Raw genomic sequence first — 23,117 nt, 5'->3', positions numbered from 1 at the left:
CATGTTTTTCTTTCATCTGCGATAATTCATTTTTTAGTCTTACTCTTCCTCGCTATCTTCTTGAGGCACAGGTTCATAGTCCTCATCTCTGTTTCACTCACTCATCACCTGAGAGCTCCAAATCTGACCCCCCCCCCCCCCCCCCCCCCCTCCCTCATTCATCCTATACAAATGATCTTCTAAATTTCCCAAAAAATAAAAATATTTTGGTCCTGGTGTCCATTATAATGGACATTCATAAAGTCACTATTATTTAAAAATGTAAATAACTTAACTTCTTTCAAAATGAATCATATGATTCCTGACATTTTCATTAACAAGACCATATATTGCCATCATAATGAATGCTTAATAAGAAGACACTATTTGACTTATCTCTCCTTTCATAAAATGTGCTTGTTTTGATGTCAACCATTTTTGAGAACCAGGAAGAGGAGGTTTCCAGCAACCCAGCCAATCACATGATATATCATTAGAAAGCCCAGGATGTCCTCTTTAAAAGACCACAGGAATTGATAGAATAGCTCAAAGGGGTGAAGGGGTATGCTTCTAGAACTTATGTCCACTACAGAGGACATAGGTCTATGGATTGGTTCTCAGGAGGATATGTTACCATGCCCCCACAATTATACCAACCCTTATGTCCAAGAAAACACCATCTAGTCTCAAGAGATCTGTACTTGGCTGCAGCTGCATTTACTAGTAGCCTACAGCAGACACTTATCTTCATAGTGACCGACAATAAACACAAGTGCTCCTTTGGGACTGACTACATGACCTTGATCTTCACACATTTCCGCAACAGTGAAGCAAGACAAACTCATGTTCAGGTTCCTCACGATGTAACCTGTCTCATTAATACGATGCAGTAAACACTTCTGTTTGGAGTTCCCTTGGAGTTTCAGCCAAGCTAGAGTTAGATTCATAAACGTGTCCCCCAGCCTTAACACCAAGGCTCTTCATTGCCAAGCTTGAGACAACTGCACGCCTGTGTTTCATTTTGTATGAGAGCTGTTGGCGGGTAACTGCGAGGTGATGCCAGAGATCTTGACCTCGGGGAAGGCAGAGAACGCGTCGGGGTTGGACGACGACGTGCCCCCGTTGTCGGCCAGGTGCTGCTGAGAGTTGGCGTTGCCCACGCTGTTGCTCTGGAACGGCCCCCATCTGAGGGGCTTGCTGAACTGCACACTGTGGATGGGTCGGTCAATGGCACCGCCCTGGTGGTGGTTTGGCTTGAGAAGACACGTGGAGAGTGTGGATAGGCAGCTCTTCTTGAAGTTCTCGTTCATGAAGGCGTAGATGATGGGGTTGTTGAAGGAGTTGAAGAAGCCGATGGCTTGCACCACCGCGATGATCATGTTGACAGTGACCTCATCGTAGTGTTTCTCCAGGTCATCTAGAGGTAGGATGAAAACGCATGAGTGATGAAAAATTGCATACATTAGGTCCTTCCTTAGTCTTTCTTCTCATGCCTTCAGCATCTGTGAGAAAACTGTTCATTTTATGTCCTGAATAAGCTACATAGCCTGGGCAAGTCATTAGGTCCTAACTTAGTCTTTCTTCTCATGCCTTAAAGGCGTTATAAGCGATGTTGGGTAACGTCACTTCTGTTAACGTTCAAAAAAACAGAAAGCTAGCTCGCAACTCCCTCCCCCTCCCTCCTGTGCAATTGAAACTCTCCTAAAAGCGCATCTCGCTGTTTTTTGGCTGGAACACTCTTTGTTATGTTTCATGGTGCAGGTTTCACGAGTTTGTTCTTGTTGCCGTTTGCGGAGCCTGGGCTGTCTACAAAGGCTCCTTCTACCATCTACCATCATTTGAGAGCAGTTTGTATCAGAGTAAATCACCAGCTATCACAGACACTCTTTCAAATGCACCATGACTGATCTCTGTCTGAACAGTTATTTCATTAGACTGCACAAGCAAACACGGGGTATGGTAAGCAACACCTAGTTTAGTGGATGTACCTCAACGTGGTTATATTAACAAGTGTAGTCTACCAGTAAAATGCATTTGCTGGGTTGTGGTTCAATTAAACCTGCAGTTTTTGGTATGACTAACTGTGAGACTGGTAAAATTATTTGAAAGACTACAAAAGGCCTGCACTGTAGTGTGAAAGGAAAAGTAAGGTAATTTCATGGTTGAATTTAAATGCTAAATTTTAGGACGGGGCGGTCTTATAATAATGATGATGCATTTTTGTACTTTGTAAATTAATCATAATCATAATCTCCATTAGCTAAAAAGAAGAGCCTCGTTCCAGAGACTGGGTCGCACTTACTGTATTCAAAGAGCATGTGCACTGTGTGAAAAGGAGCCCAACAGATTGTAAAAAGCAGCACAATGGTGATCATCATTTTGACAGCCCTCTTCTTCTTTCTGAACAAAACAAAAGGGAGAAAAACAATTTTTAATGCATAACATAAATATGAAGGCTCAGATTGTTTCACACAAAAAACAGCCACTGGAAAGGTTTCATTATTATTATTATTATTATTATTATTATCATTATTATTATCATTATTATTATTATTATTATATAGTTGTGTGTGTGGCTTGTAGTTTTGAGGCAAGATTTCAAAAAGCATGACATAACCCTAGATAGGTGGGCGAAAAAAAACATCTCTCTAGAGGTCACCTTTCAAGTGTAGGCTATGCATAACAATGTCAGGCTTATTAGTTTAGTTTACTGGAGGCACACATATCCTTTTGCTGTCAGTTCAGTGTAATGCAATGTCGACGGGTTGTGACCGTTTTCATTTCAAACATCATGATTATCACTGTTGATTACCGTGGTGTGGAAACTGTGTGTATCCTTCCCAGCTTCATCCGAGCTTGCTTTTGACATACAGTAGGCCTGGTACAATGGAACAAAACTGGTACCCTACTGATTCTGTTGTCTAATTGATGGTTTTAACTACAATTCGGATTAGGCTACACCTGATTCTAAAAGGCGGAACATTTTCACCGCAAAATGTGAACTGTATCATGTAGCTACTCTGCTTCTTTTTATGTTCACGTCCACATTAAATCCATTCCACTCACGTTATCAGGAGAATACAGTAGCCTAAAGTTTTATTTTGAACGCTTACTTTGGTCTCACTCATTGCATCCAAATAACAGAAATATCAAACTCCAAGTTATGGTAGGGTAAGTTAAGCTATAAGCACATAGCCAATTAAACATGAAGAAAAAAGTGAACAGGACACTTTTTGAAACTATTTCAGCTTGTGTAGGCCTATCAGTGCTTTTTGAACATATTGAACACACTTTTAGAAATACTGTGATAATACCGAAAACCGTGATAATTTTGGTCACTATAACCCTGAGGTTACATTTTCATACCGTTACATCCCTAGCCAGTATGCTAGTTGACACTCTGTGGTACAACGGGGAGCACTTCCTAGACAGTAGAATGCCATCTCATACGACAGGGTTCCCCAAATGGCGGCCCGCAAGCCACATCCGGCCCGCAAGAACCAAATGAGTGGTTGGCCTTTGGTTTGGCATGCTTGACATAATTTGGCCCTTAGGCCAAACTATTTGGGGACCCCTGTCATAGGGTAATGCTACTCGACACTCTGTGGTCCAATAACGAGTACTGCGTAGACAGTACAAAGCCACCTCATAGGGTAAGTTAGAGCAGTTAGGATGTATGACTAAGAATAAACATCTTGTCTGGTCACTAATAACTTGTGGAAGTGTATCCAAATGACAGGTGCAGCCTTCCTGCCCAAAAACCATCCATGGTTTGGAACAAAAGCCAGTCTCCCATTTGGTCCCATTAATCTCAGTTTTGAGTTGTTGCTGCAAGTTGTGTAATGTAAATTGCACATAAAGGTTTTTTTTTGTCTGTCCCAATTCTTCACAAATGTATACTTGGTTAAGACTCCTTCCCATCAATTTTCAATGGACTGGATTCCCCTTTAGCGCCAGTGTCAGTGCACAGGGTATTAAGTAAATTTTAATGGGAATTCACATAGAAAACTGTATACTCGAGAAAGTCGGTGAATGTCTCATTATTATGATGATGTTACAATCTGGTCACATAGAGACAAGGAAAATGATTAATAAATGTCTGCCTGTGTTTTCACTGTAAGTTCTACCTTTCAAATGGCACCTGACTCACCTTGAGATCTTGTTCACCTCTCGGTGGTTCATGGTGCTGAGGACCGATGAGTCGCCCACGCGTTTGCGGACCCACAGCTCGATGCTGATGCGCGTGTAGAGGAACAGCATGGCCGCCAGGGGCAGCAGGAACAGCGCCACCATGATGAAGGTGGAGTAGACCTGCCGGTGCCTCAGGGATCGCCACTGCTCCTGGCAGCACACGTGATGCTGGTCGTACAGAAAGTCGTACTTCACCTTGCATGAGAGGGGGACCAAACCAGTTACATTACATTACATTACATTACATTACATTTGGCTGACGCTTTTTAACCAAAGCGACTAACAACATGGTAAACAGTAAGTTTTAGAACAATTCTCACAATTTTAGGACAGTTTAAAAAAAAACATTAGAATACAGCAAGAATAAGTGCGTCGGTGAGTGCTGTTTTTAACAGTTACTTGTCAGTTTAAAACGGCTGGTGAGTGCTAGGATCAGTAAGACTTGTTGTAAGTGTTGCTATGAGAGTAGATGTTCTCAAAAGAGCTGGGTCTTCAGGAGTTTTTTGAAAGTGGAAAAGGATGTCCCTGCCCTTGTAGGAACTGGCAGTGTGTTCCACCAACGAGGTTGTTCAGTTGTTCAATACAGCTGAATATTTATCACTCTGATTTACATTTGTTTATTTTTTCCTTTTTTGTTTGTCTGTTATGTAGTCTGGATTGACTAGCATTAGACTGATTGGGCTGACCTGATGTGGTACAATGCAGGTGCATGTCATGTCTGAATATGGAACAGTGTAAGCATACTGTTTTGGCTTTGTTACTGTGATAGCAGCCGGTGGGCCAAAGAAGATTTATTTCAAATAACTTTGTACTAGTCTGAGAGCAGGATGTTTTTCATTAGCCATACAGGTGGGAAAAACACAAGTCCTTCTCTTGTCTTGTGAGACTAATGACATGTAATGACATTTTCAAAGCTGATCCTCTGTGATTGATGTGTTTATCTTCATTTCACAATCTGTCATGTGACATGTGAGTAGAATGAAAGACCTAATTCTGACTTCCGGTTATGGCGCACTGCTAGGCACACGTGTGGCAGAGAGTTCCCATATGGATTTAATGTAACAGCTATCAGTCAGCTTCTTTAAATTAAGCAACAGTTACTATTTGTCACTTAAAGTACAGAAACTACTAATATGACGTCGAAACCAAAGGCTGCTAGCAAAGTCAGATGACGATGCTGCTAGTTCTGATCAAATTCTTGATGCTATTCACTCAATGAAGGAGAATTTCACGTCAAGGTTTGATGGATTAATGAGCGCTATCCAGGGAGTGCAGGGTGAACTCAAGGCACTGACAGGCCGAATGACCGAAGCAGAAGATAGAATTGGCACCAATGAAGACGATTTAGCATCTCAGAAAGACCTAATTCTGTATTCATAGAAATTCCTGCCGCTGAGGGGTCTTCAGGCTGCCTTTTTTAAATTTTAAATTAATTGTGAGGATGTGGTGGTCTTTTAGGCCAAAGGTGAAGGCTTTGGTATAGTGAAATATGGACATAATTACACAGGACCTTGTGTTGTCGGTATGATGAATAGCTCTTTCACGCATGACGCATTTTCTAAAGCCAGTGGACAGTATTTCCAATAAAAGAGCTACAATATGCAATAACTACAATACAATAGCTGACAAGCTCTTGCAGGGACAAGTGACTATTCTGTTATCTTTCACAAGAGCATAACAGGAGTGCACACAATTTTGAGCCTTTCAAAAGCAACCAACCTAAAGCATTGTTACAATTCAGAGAGAATTTAGACTAGTAATTTTGTCCTCATCTTATCTTAGCATTATTTATAATGTTTATTTCATGTTTGCCCATGTTTTTGTTTGTTTGTTTGCTTGTGTGTTTATTAATGGTATCCAGAAAAATATATGCTATTGAGTACTTTTAAAAGAAAAGTCTGAAAATAACTTTTATGCATTGGTGGAGAGAGTGGCAAAGAGTTTGTCATTAAACAAAGGCAACATACCTATTGGTGTCTGCATTTTACATAAAACCAATTAAACACATTGTTGACAGATCAAGAGTTTTTGCCTTAATCCAATACCAAACTCTGCACCTAAATATTTTTCCACACCATTTCATATTCTATTCAGATGAGATGCTGTCACCTCAAGCTGTTGCACAAACAGCATGGGGGAACCCACGATCACAGAGGCTATCCAAACCAGCCCTGCAAAACAACAGCAGAGAATAGATAGTCAGGTTCTGCCACTGGCAAATGTTACTTGTGAAGAGCCAAGTAATGTATCAGCTTTGGCTCTGAGAATATTATGCAAGCTAGCTGATTGGAGTCTGATTGCCATTTATTAGGAGCAACACAAACAGTAGCTTGCAGCTATAGTTACAGTCAATGGAAATAGTAAATGCAGACAGTAGATTGTGATCATGTCATGACAATTCATTTCACATGACATACATAACAATTTATTTTAGATTAAGTGGCAAAGATTACACCAGAAAAACCAACCTACCTAGCATTTTGTAGGCTCTTTTCAGAGTGTACTGTCTCCTCATTTTCAATGGGTAGACTATTCCCTGATATCTCTCCAAGGCAATACAAGTCATTGTCAAGATGCCTGTTACGATTGCTGTTGTCTGGACAAATGGGACAGTCTTGCACACTAAAACACCTATTGTGGGGAGGGGGAATATGCAAACGTAATCATTTATCTCCTTAACACTTATCTCCGTTATTCATTACCCATTAGCTCACATCCTCGGTGATTTGTTTACTGTCCCGAAGACAAATTGGCGTGGGACTTCCAAGCAGCAATTAAGAGTTTGTTATTACAGCGCTGTTACGAAATAGACTAGCATCTGAAATAGCAATATCCTATGACTAACTTTGTAGCAGAAATGTTGTTGCGTAAAATATGCATTTGAGACCTAACCAAGCGGCCAGGTGTTTCTTGGTTTACCACGTGTAACCCACCACAAAGTGCATCTCCAAATCACTATTACGCACCAGATGTCATCAATTCGTTTAAAAAACATTTCATTTGTTGTCATTTATTGACATCAGAACATTTCTTTCATACAGACGGCATTCAGTCACCAGTTTGTCACATAGGAAGTGCATTAAATAATAGGCTACTCACCTCCAAGCCACTCTGAGGATATGTTTTGTAATAAGGTAAAAGGGATGCAAAAGAAAGTGATGAGGAGGTCGCTCACCGCCAGGGAGCAAATAAAAATGTTTGTTGCTGTTAACATCGTGCGTTTTCGAACAACAATGTAAACGACCAAACTATTTCCGATGAGTGCTAACACAAAAATCACAGCATACATGATGACAAATGTCGTCTTCGCTCCTGAGGGTAACTCGGGGATGTAAACAAGAGGCTTTATGTTGTACGTCTCTATAAACTCCTGTCGAGATAGATTGTAGTACTTTAGTAGCTCTTTCAGTGCCTCTGGGGTAATAGTTGGCATTACAGTAGACGATGGCATCCTTGCCTGCAACCAGCAAATGTGTATATATCAAGGGGAAAAAACACAGCAGCTTACATTTTGACAAGGGGACTGTAGCGAGTGTCCGAATATAAACACCGTGCGACTCTGAGTTAGTTGACAAATCTCCAGTGCGCATTCAGCCGTCCTGAAAAAAGCCACATCAGTTCGTGCACGTTAGAACTTAGTGACCGCACCACACCGTGAGTACTAGAGGATACCAGTGAATGCCTCCAGTGAGTGAGACCCGAGTTGCCGACATGCTCTTAAACGGCAAATGACATAAAGTGTTAAATATCCCTTTTGACGCATTTCTGCCTGTGATTGGTGCAAGTCTATTTTACCGTCATTGCGCTTGAAAAGTCCTGAGCCAGGATGAATCTGAAGATCCGCCCTGAGCACAAAACTAATTGGTTGGGCAGTGGGAGGAATGGGTTGTTTATACGACATCTAAACACCTTCATATGTAGCCTGGCCACGTCCACTTAGAATATCAATTTCTAAATAGTGCGCTCATTTTACTAAATTGTGCTCTTTTAATTGTTGTAAATTGAGCGGGCAATTTAATAAAACGTGCGCTTAATGGTTCACGAGAACCATTCTGCCCACACATCTCTACACACTCATTACTCTCAGAGTATCCCACCATCATGGACCTATATTGCCAGATTCCAGACAATCTCACTTACACACACACACTGACATATATGACATAATGACATAAGACACATGAATTTCCTGTGACCAAACGTCTCCTGTGACCAAATGTCTTATGTCATCTATCTATCTATATTACATAAGACAAATATTTATCCCATCATACTTTCCCAGAAATGGGTAGCCCAGACTGTCCTGAAAAAGGAAGATATAACTCAATATAACTCAATGTTTTACCATTTCTTGTGAAACTCAGCAAATATGCTTTTTGGTTGTGAACTTATTGCAGTATCATCATATTCATGACTATATTCCACCTGTGTGTGCATGGTTAACCCTTAGAACCCGATTGACGCAAAGTGCGTCAAAATACACACCCTCTCTTCTCTGTTACATTGCTCCGGAACCGTTCATCGCAGCGAGATGAAACCTTTATTGCGTGACAGAGCAGAAGTGGGGCTTTCCAGCGAGACTACACACTTGTCTGTACGATCAAGTATGACAACAAAAAAAAAATCATGAAATTAAATCAAATTGCATCATATTAACAGTCTATATTTCTCTGCATTCACCTGCGCACCCATTACTCTTGTTTGAATTACTCGCGAACCCGTGATCGCATAGATATGGCAAGCATATCAAATGAAAGATGGTACCAAGGACATTGGTACCAAGGATATTACATCCTTCTGGGTTATAAAACAAACGAAGTGACGGCAAAATAATAACTTCATATAGCTGGACTACATTTTTGTCTGTTTTTGTGGCAAAGCATGTTTATAATCCAACGCTATCGTGTGTTTCTCTATGGCAAAGCATGTTCATAATCCGGTTTTGAGATCCTAGCAAATTCCTGCATGGCATCCAATTCAAGGATCACATTGCATCCCAATTTGTTCAACAAAGAAACACCTTTTTGCCTTTACCTTGTTCATGGCAATGCAGTAATAAGTTGAGAATCATTATGAGTGCCTACACCATAGCCACACACAGGCTAACACGCAAACTCGGGTCAAGTCAGGTCAGATCAGTTCGTGTCACAGATATGGAGCGCAGGAAGGTAATTTTTCATCACTAAATAAAAAATGGCACATATTTCTGTAAATCACACACCACACATTTCTGTAAATTGCTCAGCCCCAGAGTATCCCTCCAACATGGCAATTATATTGCCTGATTCAGGACAGTCTGCCCTACACACACAGGAAATGCACGTAGAGCTATGAGCTTGCTGTGGTGAGATACATGTCAAAATATAAGACTTTTTATAATACGCTTTTTGTATTTTAATTCTTTAAAAATCAAAATAAAATCAATGCTATTACTAATACATGAAATTATGGCAGATCTGAATAGCCTAGACTCTGCTGAAAAAAACAATATATAATATGTGTGTGTGGCACTTACAATGACCAGAATAAATCGGTAGAAAGAGTAAAAAGGTAGGGTTCTAAGGGTTAAAATTCTGAAATTCTGTCAGTCTGACCTCTGTATTTCTTTTCAAAGTACACCAGATTGATGTATTTAAACATTAAAATATACAACATTTTCTTCTTGGGGAGCATGCCCTGGACCCATGGGGCTTGTGCACCAGTGCTGCTCTACTGTAGGTCTTGACGCTCCTGGAGTCTGGTGTCCAAAAGTGCAAAAAATATGCTGTTGCTTTAATTGATCAATCAATTTTAAAATGTTTCAGGCTATCCTACTAAATTGCACCCGTTTTTACATGCCACATGTTCTTTACCAGCATGTTCACTCTGTTATATTAATTCAAGGCATGGATTGGGGTTGGTTAGCACATATAATTGTTGATTGTAGAGAATAATAATAAAGTCATTTTAGGCCATCTAGTGAATGTGTTTGATTCTTCACCTCCCTGTTTAACAGTCATTCATTATGTAACCCCTTTTTCTCCCCTAGGTCTCAACATACACTGGAGTCACATTCATAAACAGACTAAACATAAAACAGGATCCTAGGTTCACAATTTGCTGGACTTACCGTCTACCATTTAAGTTAGGGAATAGTAACACTAGTAGAAAAGGTAAGTATTATACCTGAGTAATAGCAAGGTAATCTGTTAGTGTCAATAGAATAATTAACTGTTGCGGTGCCTCCACTGAAGAATTACTTTACCAGTGCCCTGGTATAAATGTGTAAATCCTCAGAAATGTAAAGTGATTAAAGTTACTTCTACCTGTATGGCTTATCCTAAATTAAATACTATGCAACCATGTAAGGAGACTTGAAACATAAAACATTTATTGTACCCTTTATCTTTTAACTTTTTGAATTCAGTTTAATATGAAATAAGAAAATAAAGAAACACAAAATATATTCCTTCAATATGGCAAGAAGTGTAAACCCTTTTTAAAAGTTCAATCACTAACTTTCAATTAAGTTTTAAAAGGTGCCATGTGTAAGAATTGAGGTATTAGCATGCCAAATTTAGCCACAGCCCGACAGGTGTCATAATACCAGTTTCTGCCATGGGAGGCGGTATGCGGGCAACATAATCGCCAGCCAAACTGCAATACACGAATAACTCGCACGGCTTGTGGGCATACTTGAACCAAAGAGTATGCACCTGTCGGGCTGTGGCTAGTAATTTAGCATGCTAATTCAGGTTGATATCTCTGCAGCACTATACCTTGTCATTTGTTTAATTACATCATCGCCCTTATTTCTTCTCATTCTTTTGATGTGTGTAGCTCATTTTTTGGGATATGTTTACCTCAATTCTTACACATGGCACCTTTAATGAATTATATTGTAGCCTTTCCTACAGTACACTTCTAAATAGTAAGCTTAATGTATAATGGTAATTCAATTCAATATTAATTTGCCCTCAATGCAATACCAGTTAGTTTACACTAATTCAACTTTTACTCTGAACAATGGCTACATGAAATACACCATAATACTATCACTGACAATTCGTGTTTCCCAATATGTGTCTGTTACACAACAAGTGACCATATGAAAGTTCAAGTGGGCCTATTAGTTAAAATGGTACCATATGAAACTGAACCAAGCGCTTGGATTTGAAACTAACGTTGGGGCCCAGTCGTCACGTTGGTGCACATAATGTAATCCAAGGAATGTCAGTAATCCATGTTAGTAAAGAAACGATTAACGCAGGCTGCTTTTACACAGTCCCATGTCGCTATCTTTCCTTGGCTTCACTTTGGTACTCACGCAACCTCGAACTGCTGCAAAATGGCGTGACCTCACACGCTGGCCAGTAGAACCATAGACATAATATACATGTATACATGTATATTATGTCTATGAGTAGAACGATGTCCCGGTGAAGCACCCGATTTGGTTCCCCCGGAATTCCTGTTTCTTTTACGCCACTGTTTTGAAGTTCTTGCGTTGTTGCTAGGTTACCGTGCGTATTCACAGTTCTGTATTGCGTTTTCCGTGTTTTCAGCTACGGTAACCGACTATCGTAACACCCCCAATTATCACCACTTTTGTTCAGAAATTCTAAAACAACGATGTTTTTTAACACTTCAAAATAACATTTACTAAATGAACCTTACATTTTTCAGTAGCCATAGTTGTGTAGATTTGAACAAAATCTGGTTTGGTTCTTAACGGGAGCATTTACTGCCTGAAATATCCGATTTTGTTTACCACGCTCGGAGTTATAGTGCTGGCCTGATGGGTCGCCTATTTACACCGTTTCAACGGCACATGGACGGTTAGACCGAAAATTCTCGTCGTGAAATTAAAATTCCACTGGAGCTCCAAGCGGTTGTGTACACGCAGCCTTACAACACTGTTTACAGCTCCTCGAGTCACGGTAAAATGTCATTTTTGGTACATAGCTAATTTAGATACACCTATGCTGTGGTTGGTTGCGTTTCTATAGGAGTCCGCTGTCTTGGTTTGTATAGAAATGGATATTAAGTGACACATACACGCAAGACGGTGGAAATACGGGACCGGTGGAAATAGGGGCAGTTACGATAGAGCTTCCGTGTAAAGACCTAGAGGGGAAACATGGGGAACCAAATCGGGTGCTTCACCGGCAAGCGTTTGGTATAGCTGGTTGAGCAGGCTACCTCAGCTTCACTTGTCCTCTGTCCGTTGCTTCCCTCACACACACACACACACACACACACACACACGGGAACGGTAGTCTCTGGCGAACCACAGTCCAGGCACACAGCAAGTCAGCTACTTAACTAGAAGCTAGCCCCAGCTTCAAGTTAGCCTCAGAACTGATGGAGACCACGCTGTTGCCGTTGGTCGAAGAGAAACAGTCTTAACTTCGATATAAAACCGAACTTGTTGGACTACCATGCATAAACAGCAAACTTGCTTTTAGAGGTATTAACTGTATACAATATTTGGGCCGAACATCACAGTTTCCAGTCTCCAAACATTAGTTCTCCTACCGAGTAGAAACGTGGCTGCTGCTTCACTTCCTCCCACATTCGAGCTTCCTCCCTCCAGCGAAAACTATTATTTTTACCTAAAAAAATAATCTAATGTCCTATTGATCTACAGCCAACCACCATGAACAACATGAATTAGAGATTGGTTTAATCATAGAAAGAAAATATATATAGTGCAATTAACTGCTAGAAAACTAAATTAGAGGATTCTCGGAAATTGAGTCCCACAGCTTTAAATGTAGAGAAATAGGGAAATAGTAAAACGGGTCCAGTAACACATATTAGCCTCAGGAAACCCTGTCAGGGACAGGACCCAAGGAAGAGAATTGTAGTTTCTAGTAAGGGCTGAATTATTTTGCGGACTGAATGCATTAGCACATCCCCCCTAGGTTGAGAACATGCAGCCTAGCAACATGGAGAAACACTGGGCTTTCAGGTGCTTATAGGCGACTTACAGTAGCAGAATTCTTGTGGTGCAAGCTTCAAGCTTTCAACAGAGGTGAGGAATCACAATTAATTCTGACTCCATTGCTCATCAGCCATGTTTAAGTATTTGTAAAGGCTTTATCTTGTATTTTAAATCTGTCATAGTCCATCTAAATACAGAGGTTAATCTGTCTTGACGCAGAAACACCATATGGCGAGAGTGAGTGTGAAGCTATAATTTAAGGTCACATCGTTTAAAAGTTTGCCTTTATTGTCCGTTTAACAGATGGACTCAGGAGAGAGTGGCACTCCAGCTTCAACATGCCCGGACCTATCTGCTCTGAAAACCCAGGAGGCCATCTTAAATAAGAGGAAAGCTGAGGACCTGTCGGATCAGAACCCACTTCAGACATGCAGGAACATCTGTAAGACGGACGGCAGAAGCAGTGCTCGGTTTGGTGCGCTGAGCCATCACTCGTTCTTCTCACGCCACAACCCCCATCCACAGCGAGTCACACACATTTCAGGTGAGAGGTGCCACCGCTATGCATTTCAGTCGGTACAAATAAAGCCATAAAAACTCACCAAAAGAAATAAAGAGGGAAACACTGAACACCAGTGCTAAATGCTACACCAAAGTCCTTGGTGTTGACGTTTAGCCGAGGAAGGGGTGGGATATGTGTAGACAACGGCCATGCATTTCTATGGAGGATTTTTTCAGTGCTTCTCCTCATTAGAAAGTCTCTGGCTACACTTACAAATCCTACAAATGATAAATAATTGGGCAGTGTGTGTGTGTGTGTCTGCGCGCACACTCGCGCGGGGGTGTGGGGGGATGGATTAGGATTCTAAGGGCCCGGCAATGACAGGGGCCCCCCCAGTTAGGCAGTTGCGTAAGTAGGCTACCGATGGTGCAGCCGGAGCACCCTCCACTACACTCCCGAGTGCATATATAATCTGCCCAGAGGGCTGTGATTGCCATTTCCAGTAAGCCTGTCACATGAGTGCTTTGGTGTTGTACATAATTGCGTTTTTAAAGTTTGTGTGCACTTACAATGACAATAAATATTTACACTTACCCCCCTATTTTGAGTTTTTGCTTGAAATTGCACACTGCCTACTAACAATGGCCCTATTTCCACATACTTTGACTTGTGCTTAACCTCTTTTGAAAGCAGAGGCCTTGTAGATTATTTTGGTACCAATAGATTGACTGTGTGATGAACTGTCAGAGAGTGGCAAAGGGTATAATGATAGTTTTTAGCCTGTTTTGTAAATCCCTGGAAATGACCACATTCTGCCCTCATGGTCATTTATTTTGTCTTGGAAACACAACTGAGACCCACTACCAAATCAATATAGAATGAAATATGAGTACTTTAGACCATTATTTGTCAAGGTACTGTATGCTCATGCATTTTGTAAAATGCCCTATGGAAACTCCCCATAGGACTTTTGGTTACCCAAAATGCATACTGACAATAAAAGGCTTACTGCTCTGGGACATTACCTATAGCCTAGAAATAAAATAGAAATATTAGTAAGAGAGTAAATAAAATGTAACAGAATAATAACATAAACAAAACTCTCTGTAAGACTTTGTTAGATACAAGGTAAATAGATGAGTTTTGTTGAGAAGCTTTTTGAAGATCTCAAGTCTTCCCCAGTCTTTTGAGGATCCATGTAAATGTAAATCAGATTTCTAGGCCAAGTATACTTGCGTATACAAGGAATTTGGTCTCTGCATTTATCCCATCCGTGAATTAGTGAACACACAAAGAAAACACACAGTAACCCGGAGCAGTGAGCTGCCTTGCTACAGTGGCACTCGGGGAGCAGTGAGGGGTTATGTGCCTTGCTCAAGGGCACTTCAGCTGTTCCCACTGGTCGGGGATTGAACTGGCAACCCTCCGGTTCCAAGCCCGAAGCCCTAACCAGTAGGCCACGATTTCCCCTCCTTACCCCTCCTATTGTATTCAAATATGAAATCCTTGTGAATAGCAAAATCCTCACCAGAAAAAAAAACAGGTTTACATATTACCAAGAATAATTAATTGCATTAATCACTTTTTTGACGTTCATAAAATGCTTTAGTCTTTGTAAGGCTGCCAACACTGGCAATACAATTATCTTTCCAGCTAAACAGACTCAAGGCCTTACTACACGAACACATATCACAGTTATAAAAGTTTGACATTTAGAAAGAGTGTAATTTAGTCAAGAGCGTTCTAAAGTATCAGTGGCACATTATTGCTTTAGCAGCTGGTGCATGAAATACATTATTTCCTCACACTCCCATCATATTCCAGCGCATTCATTTTAAATCGTTGCATTAAAAAAAATGTCTTTAAAAAATCTCTTTAGCGAGTATGTCCTCGGTGATCAGAACTTCCCCGCTGTGTTTAAAATGCCCCTAGCTACTTATTTTCCCTGTTTTTTTCCCACAAAAATGAGAGGCATTGCTTCCTGGTACCAGCAGGATGCCAGTGTGTCCACCGAGCGAAAGAGGGTAAGCTTTTGATCAGCGAATTCACAGACTGTACCCACCAGGGGTTTCATAGCTGGCTGGGACAGAATTGCACTGGTATAAAGGTGGAAAGGTAAACCCTTCTGTGCTTCTTTCCCCCTTACCTTTTTTCTGTTGCAATGTCCATACAGGCCTGAATGGCAACCCAGTGTGCATGGTGAATGATGACTGGTACGTTAACAGTCCTCTCTGCCCCCATCCCCTCATCGCTGGCCGGGTAAAAACGTCGCACAGGGGGCCCCTGCCAATGCACCACTTTGGTTTCCACCTCCAGCAGCTTGGCTCAAAGGCAGGAGCAGGTGAAGTGGTGGCTTTTTGATGTGTGATGTGTGTTTGTGTATACATGTTATGTAACAGTGGTGTATGTGTGTGTGTGTGTGTGTGTGTGTGTGTGTGATGGAAGTGGTGTGTGTGTGTGGTGTGTTTATAACCACAAAAAAGCAAGATATGTGCTCCTCTGCTGAGGTGTTTAAAGTAACGTCATTTGTTTTTAGTATGGAGAGGAAGAGGAGTGTGACCACCTAATGTAACCTAGGGCTGCACAATTATCCCAATCACAATCGTAATTGTAATCACAATATGAACGAATGGTTGGTGGGTGTGTGTAGTGCGTGAGGGGCACAGAAATTCTGATTGGTGAGCTTTACAGTTGGTCAGGGGTGCTGTGCTTCTTGTGCACCGGGCATGCTCACCAATCAGGGATGGCACAAATTAAAGAGACATATGGAATATTGAACTGAATCAATTCATTGATATATCACAAATAGCAATCGCAATATCTGTCAGAAAAATCACAATTAGATATTTTCCACAAATCGTGCAGCCCTAACATAACCCAGGAGATGCTGTTGTTTCTCTTAAAGCGCTTCTATCGGACGCCTGGAAGGAGGAGCTGAAGGATATCACAGCCAAAGTCAGCATGTCCACCCAGGCCCAGGACAGAAGAGAAGTAGGTGGATAGAGTTGTGTGTGTGTGATGCTCAGAGTGGGTGATACTTTGCGTGTGTGTGTGCGTGTGTGTGTGTGTGTGTGTGTTTGTGTGTCAGTGTGTGTGTCCATAAGTGCTGGCATACACAAATGTGCACTTTTTTGCTACATGAAATATGTGTGTCTGTGTGTGCCTTAGTGTGGTCTTGATATAATAATGTCTTAATTTATAAATGTGTGTTTGCCTGAGTGCATCTGCATATAGTATATAGGTTTCCACGCATGCCTCTGCCCGTGTGTGTGCGGCATGTGTCTTTGTATCAATTTACATTTAACCTTTATGAAGCCAATTTGATGGTAAACAAACTTGTAATAGGGGAATCGTTCACCTTGCATAGCCATACAGCATAGCCATAGCGAGTCGCTAACGAGAGAACCAGCCACGCAACTTCAAGAATAGTCGACCCGAAGACAACTCACGAAAATTGTGAAACAGTACCTTGTCAGTAGATATAGCACTTTGGAAATAGTTTTTGCCTGTTAATCCTTTGCCTCCACAACGAAAGCAATTCATTGTGTACAGGGGGAACAAGCCAAGCCAACAAGCCAAGAGTGAAATATAAGTATATCAGGACTCTAGGGGTCGCTCTACAGTCACTAACAATAGCTGCAAAGTGTACTTTTAGTGAAAGTGTAGTTGAAGGAGATATCGGTAGAAGAAGAAGGAGGTAGAGGAGGGTAGAAAGGTAAGTGCATGGTAAGTGCATGGTAAGTGCATGTTAGTTGTGTTGGGGTTCTTTGAAGTATCCCCACAGCAGCAGCCATCAGGGGCCAGACAGTTACACCACTCTCACAGCCAGGCTACACTTTACGTGCTCCATTCATAGAGCAACATTTACCTTCCACTAAAATCGTTGGAACTGGCTGCACACAAGACGTGATAGCAGCACGCACGTTTGAAAAAATGACACCAGTTGCATGCCCAGTGTAGCCCACCTTTGTGTGTGTGTGTGTGTGTGTGTGTGTGTGTCCCACAGCAGCAGCGGGCAGACAGGACAGCGAGCGGGAGAAAGACCCAGTACTCAGCCCAGACGGGCCGCATCCTCCCCCCTCCCACCCGGTCCATGGGCCGCTACAGCACCACCACTTCCCTCCACCGGAGGACCTCCACTTGTGCTCCTGCACCTATGCAGCCTTTCCAGGACCAGGAGCTCATGGTAACACACACACACACACACACACACACACACACACATATACACATGGAGAGAGTGTACCAAACAACAGTGGTGAGCTTCTAATACATTTACAAATCTGCACAGTAATGAAATTTATTACACGGCTCTTCATAATGCTGAAGAATGCTCCATTCACTTGAATGGGCTTTCCCAACGTTCGGTATTCTGCTAATTCTCAATAACAGACCGCTGTCAAGGAAAATGGGTTTTGTGCTTCTATTTCACATCTTTCATATCACTACGCAAAGACTGGAACTTCATTCAAAAGTGAAAGTGGACGGTTGATCAGCTGTGTTCTAAAGAATGTTTGATTCAAGTTCAGCGTGTGCTGTTGCAAACTATTTGTTTCTCTGCACAAGCCACGATGAAACGGTAACAAATAGGCTATAGCCTAGGCTATGTAGGCTAAAGAGTCATATTGTGGGGAGTTTATTGTTTCGGTTTGGCAAGTAACCGTGTAATAAGCGGGATAATGTATAGAACGCCGGTCATTATTGGGAAAATAAGTCCCTTCGGGGCGGAACAAGACCCCTCCGCTGCATGTCGGGGTCCGGTTCGCCCTGTCGGGACTTATTTTCCCAATAATGTTCTATACATTATCCCTTACATAATTGTCATTTCTGATGAGGTTGCAGTGGGTAACAGGCAATCATAATTAAGCAATAAGCCCCAAGAGGTCGTTGGTGACGCTGATTCTACAACAGCTAAGGGGTGTTGTTAGGCACAATGCGCTAGCGGAGCAGTGTTGCTAGCAGTGTTGTAGAATCAGCGTAACCTACGGACTCGTGACTTATTGCTTTTCTAAAACTATAAATTCCTGGCAAAGTTTCATAAAGTAAAGGCAAAGCAACGAGAAATGTAACGATTTATTCATAGATAATCATTCTTCCGCCAAGAAATATATTTCCTCTATCTGAATGGTTGCCAAGCAATGTGGAGACGCAGCTACTTTAACTTATGTATCAAGTTATGGTATCGCAGTAATATATTACGGAATTCGGACAAGGTGTATGTTTGTGCTGGATTTTACAACGGCATCGAACGCGATTCGGCCAATCACGATCAAGGACCGGAACTATCAGTTTTAGAATGTGTATTTTTAGATACCTGTTCTGGCGGTTGCCCAACGTGTAAATCAGTACTGATGGTGCAATGCAATGCAGGCTGGGTTAGGCCCTCTCATTTGGGTTTGATAATATGTCAGTGAACCAGAGTTTGAATTCACTTGCATCGGATCTTGCATAATTGTGGAGTGTACAAGTGGCAATCAGAAGTATTGAATATGTACTGAAGTCTATGTATCCCATGCCTTTTGACATCGCCTATCGCAAGTAAAGGCACAGCAATGACAAATGTTATGATTTATTCATAAATAATTATTCTTCCACCAAGAAATGCAGTGAGATGCAGCAATTTGTGGCGCAGTAATATAGAATTAAATGCAGTCACTGTGAAGGGTAGCATTTGGTTTCACGATGACATCGAACGTGATTCAGACAATTATAATCAAAGACCGGAACTGCAAACTGTGTTTGTGATCTCTATTATGCTGGCTGTGAGCGTATAATCAAGATAATGTAAAATGCTGATACATTATATTAAACCTTACTGTGGAGAGTGTTAAAGGTCTGCATAAATATGGGTACTGACTCAGAGATGCATGGGAGTCAAGGTGAAGTTGAACTGAGCAGAGGCTAGACTTATCTTTAATAGACACACAGTACTTTGCATAGTTCGACCATCATGAACATTTTGTATTCAATACATTTTCAGACAAAATGTGTTTTACTCTGCCTGAAGAAGGTCATCTGACCGAAAGCTTGCACATAGAGTAAAAAAACTTGTTTGCAAAGACTTGAGTGTGCGGATTTTTCTTTATTTTTTAGACAGAAATATGTTAAATTCCTGAAGGTAGGGTATTTCCCACAATGACCAATCGAAAACCTATCAACAACAACAGGATGCGAAATATAACAATACCTACTTATCTGGTGGCCGTTAAAAATGTGCCTCATGTTGGACCTGGGAGCTGCAAAGGCTCTCCTTCACGGCACAACATGCATTACCATAATTTCCCAACTATTAGGCGATGTTTATACATTGATTTTACAAAATTTCTTCAGCTATGAGGTTAATACACAGGGGCAGTTAATATGGTATAAATATGGTTTTGTGCCTTTTAACTCGCATAAAACACTGTCCTGCGGCTTATACACAATGCAGCTAATACACAGGAAATTACTACGAGTAGCCTGAATGGCTAACCAAAGAACCAGAATAGAAAGAAACACAACACCACCAACAGAGTAACCTTCTTGAGCATTTCATTGAAGGTAATCAAGCAGATACCTTCCTTCATTGGGATGTTGTTGAAATTGTTTCTTTTTGTTAAGACATCCAGTATATAATTTTTTCCAAGCTTCTTGAAAGACATAGATAGATCGGGCACTGTTATTTTGCAAAACGCACCAATAGGCCTTTATCACGGCAGCCCACGGGCAGCTGAAGCAGGGCTGTTCAATTTCCTGTTGGCAGGCAAACCACAGGTGTTCCTAAAAACATTAACGAGGCCTCTGGTTGAAGTAACTGTGGCCGAATCTGACACTTAATTAGAAACACCTGTGCTCACACAGGAACAGGGCTGTTCACTTCCTACTTCGGCTGCCGTGATAAAGGCCTATTGTCGAGACACGGGTGGCCATTGATTTTCTGAATCTGGTGTCATAGCACTCCTGCAGAGAGAGTAGTGGTTGGAGTGTGCGGTAGCATTTCCACCATGGTTTAAATAGACCAAAGGAGCTTCATAAGGGATCGGATGGTGTGGGTACAACAACATGCGTGCTGCAAGGGGATGCAGATGTCATCTGATGGCAAATTTTGTAGTGTGTGTGTGTGTGTGTGTGCATGTGTCTGTGTCAGTGTCAGAATACACCGAGTATGGTTTTACGGACAGATGTGAATTTCTCTGATGTACTGATTACTGTGTTTGTGTGTGTGTGTGTGTGTGAGAGAGGGGGGGGGGGGGGGGTTGAGGGTTCTGTAGAGGATGACACGTGTCACTTTATGTCTTCTTCCCTCTGACAGGTCCTGGAGCTGCTCTGTCAGATCCTGCAGACGGACTCCCTTCACCTGCTGCAGCAGTGGCTCCTGTTCGCCAGACAGCAAGGTGAGGTGACAGGGACGTGCGAACGGTACCATCAGTCACTCTGTTATATGGCCATCACTGTCACCAGCTTTTGACTGCCCAGGACCTCTGCACCACATTGAAATAATTCTAGGTTTATAGTTTGGAGAGGGTGGAGAAAATTAGCTGTCTTGTACCTGTCCTGTAGCATAGCTTTTTTTCAGTTTTGACAAAATAAGAGGACTTTTTGCAAAATTCAAGTATTTTCTTATTACTGAACATATAGACTTGATTTTGATTTGATTTTGACTTGATTTTGTTTATTAAGCTTAATTTGACCTCTTTCTATCTGTAATAGTTGTTTTGGCATTTATCCACTTAATTAATCCACTGTGTTAATGTTAATGTTTAGATGTATGTCTGTGTCTTTGCATATGTCTATGCACAATGATGTGCATGCATGTGTGTATGTATGAAATCACACTAATCTCTCGTGCTTCTTAGAGAAAGACCTGGTGATGGGTCTGCTGCAGCAGGCGATGGCCGACGCCTCGTTTCCTAGCCGACCGTACATACCAGGCCAGAGTGGAGCCGTCGTGCCAAGATCGTCTCTACCTCCCCAACGTCCACCTTCTCTGAGCCGCCAACCAACACAGCGCAGAAGGGCGCAGTAAGGGCACGAGGCATTGTGGGAATATATTCTTTGAACTTAGAAGGGAAATAAACGAAGTGATGGAGAGGGGGTGCTTAGCCAGTATGTTCACACTGAGTGCTGAAGCAATTTCTGCCTCATCATTCATATTAGCTAGAGTGATACTTAAAACAGTTGTTTTTTGCCATTATCGTTATAACTGGAAATATGTGCTGTGACGAGCTAGAAACATGTGATGGAACGAGGAACATTTCATTGTTTAATTAGGATGTTTTTTGATATGTTGTTTTGTGTGTGTGTGTGTGTGTGTGTGTGTGTGTGTGTGTGTGTGTGTGTGTGTGTGTATTTGTGTTTATGATAGTTTGTGTAAGACTCTGGAGTTGGCAGAAGACACACCAGGTAATTACTGGGTCTTACTACTCACATGCATAAAAGGATGTGCTTTCTCCCTACTTGCAAATGAATACATTCACAAATGCCTGTTTAGGAGCACCATGTTGTTCAGTAATTACTACGTTAATGAGCAGCAGGTGTAATCAAACTCGGCTTACAAATCCCATAGCTATTCCCTCAGTCAACAAGCTATTATGATTTAGCATGAAGCCTAAACATGTGCTGCATGTTAATAGTCTCAGAGTTCATGGCAATTAGAATAACAAACAATCAACTAAGACCAGTAATAAATAGCCTGAAGCTCCATGTGTGGATGTGTACCAATGGCATAATTATAGAAAGTTAGTTGTTTGAAAATGTTCATCCTCGTTTTTGCGATAAGACAAAGCGTACCGGTATTTGTCTTGTCATTCAGCTCAGTCTGAGCTTATTGTGTTTCTTTCAGAGAGGATCGGAGAGGCTGAAGTCCTGCAGATCCACACAGCGGAATGTGCTGCCACAGAGCCCTCCCTCACTGAAGCTAAACCTCAGCAGTGCTGACATATAGTCTGTAATGACAATATCTAGTGGTAGTGTAGCAGATATGGTGTCTTATTCAATAATCAGGACTGTTTTTATTTTTGAAAGACTGTATGTACTAAAATATATAACTTTACAGTTTTGGTTAGGGGGTCATATGATGTTAAAGCCCTTTGAAAACATTTACATGGATTCATTTAGCAGACGCTTTTATCCAAAGCAACTTACAAAAAGAGGAATAACATTCAAGCTACATTGCAAAGGAGTCTCTGAAGAGTTGGGTCTCCATGAGCTTCTTGAAGATAGAGAGGGATACCCTTAGCCTGACGAGCCATACCCACATCAAGATGTAGGGTCTGGGAACTGTCCATTGGCACTGCTCAATCCGAGAGACGGGATAAACGGTTGTCTGTCAAATTTCCTCTGCACGCAATAGGATCGCGATACAACTCATGAGTCCCATGCATTTTCCCACCAGCAAAGCTAGTTGTCTAGTGGATCAAACTTTTGCCAATTTAAAAAAAGCTTAACTCGAGTCGCATTTCAACAACCGCTGTTCGTCAGCAGCAGCATCCATCTTCTTTGTTTTCAAGTAGCAGGGAATTCACGCGGAACCGTCGCCGA

At 41.6% G+C, this 23,117-nt stretch overlaps 2 protein-coding genes across 2 annotated transcripts; one reads left to right on the top strand and one right to left on the bottom strand.

The window, feature by feature from the left end:
* Window positions 1–262: 262 nt before the first annotated feature.
* LOC121700647 (pyroglutamylated RF-amide peptide receptor) lies at window positions 263–7,842 on the bottom strand. Its single transcript, XM_042083765.1, has 6 exons — window positions 7,270–7,842; window positions 6,643–6,801; window positions 6,280–6,341; window positions 4,130–4,365; window positions 2,282–2,379; window positions 263–1,396 (listed from the first exon to the last, which is right to left on the bottom strand). The coding sequence occupies exons 1-6, from the start codon at window positions 7,619–7,621 to the stop codon at window positions 996–998; spliced, it is 1,308 nt and encodes a 435-aa protein (XP_041939699.1). The 5' UTR covers window positions 7,622–7,842; the 3' UTR covers window positions 263–995.
* Window positions 7,843–12,242: 4,400 nt separating this feature from the next.
* tbata (thymus, brain and testes associated) lies at window positions 12,243–22,895 on the top strand. Its single transcript, XM_042083766.1, has 10 exons — window positions 12,243–12,619; window positions 13,077–13,186; window positions 13,400–13,640; window positions 15,772–15,939; window positions 16,504–16,589; window positions 17,605–17,784; window positions 20,890–20,971; window positions 21,434–21,599; window positions 21,943–21,980; window positions 22,420–22,895. Exons 3-10 carry the CDS (start codon window positions 13,400–13,402, stop codon window positions 22,512–22,514), a joined length of 1,056 nt encoding a protein of 351 aa, XP_041939700.1. The 5' UTR covers window positions 12,243–12,619; window positions 13,077–13,186; the 3' UTR covers window positions 22,515–22,895.
* Window positions 22,896–23,117: the final 222 nt, after the last annotated feature.

Source organism: Alosa sapidissima, chromosome 24 (genome assembly GCF_018492685.1).
Source record: "Alosa sapidissima isolate fAloSap1 chromosome 24, fAloSap1.pri, whole genome shotgun sequence".
Lineage (NCBI taxonomy): Eukaryota > Metazoa > Chordata > Actinopteri > Clupeiformes > Clupeidae > Alosa > Alosa sapidissima.
This window is presented reverse-complemented; position numbering and strand designations above follow the sequence as displayed.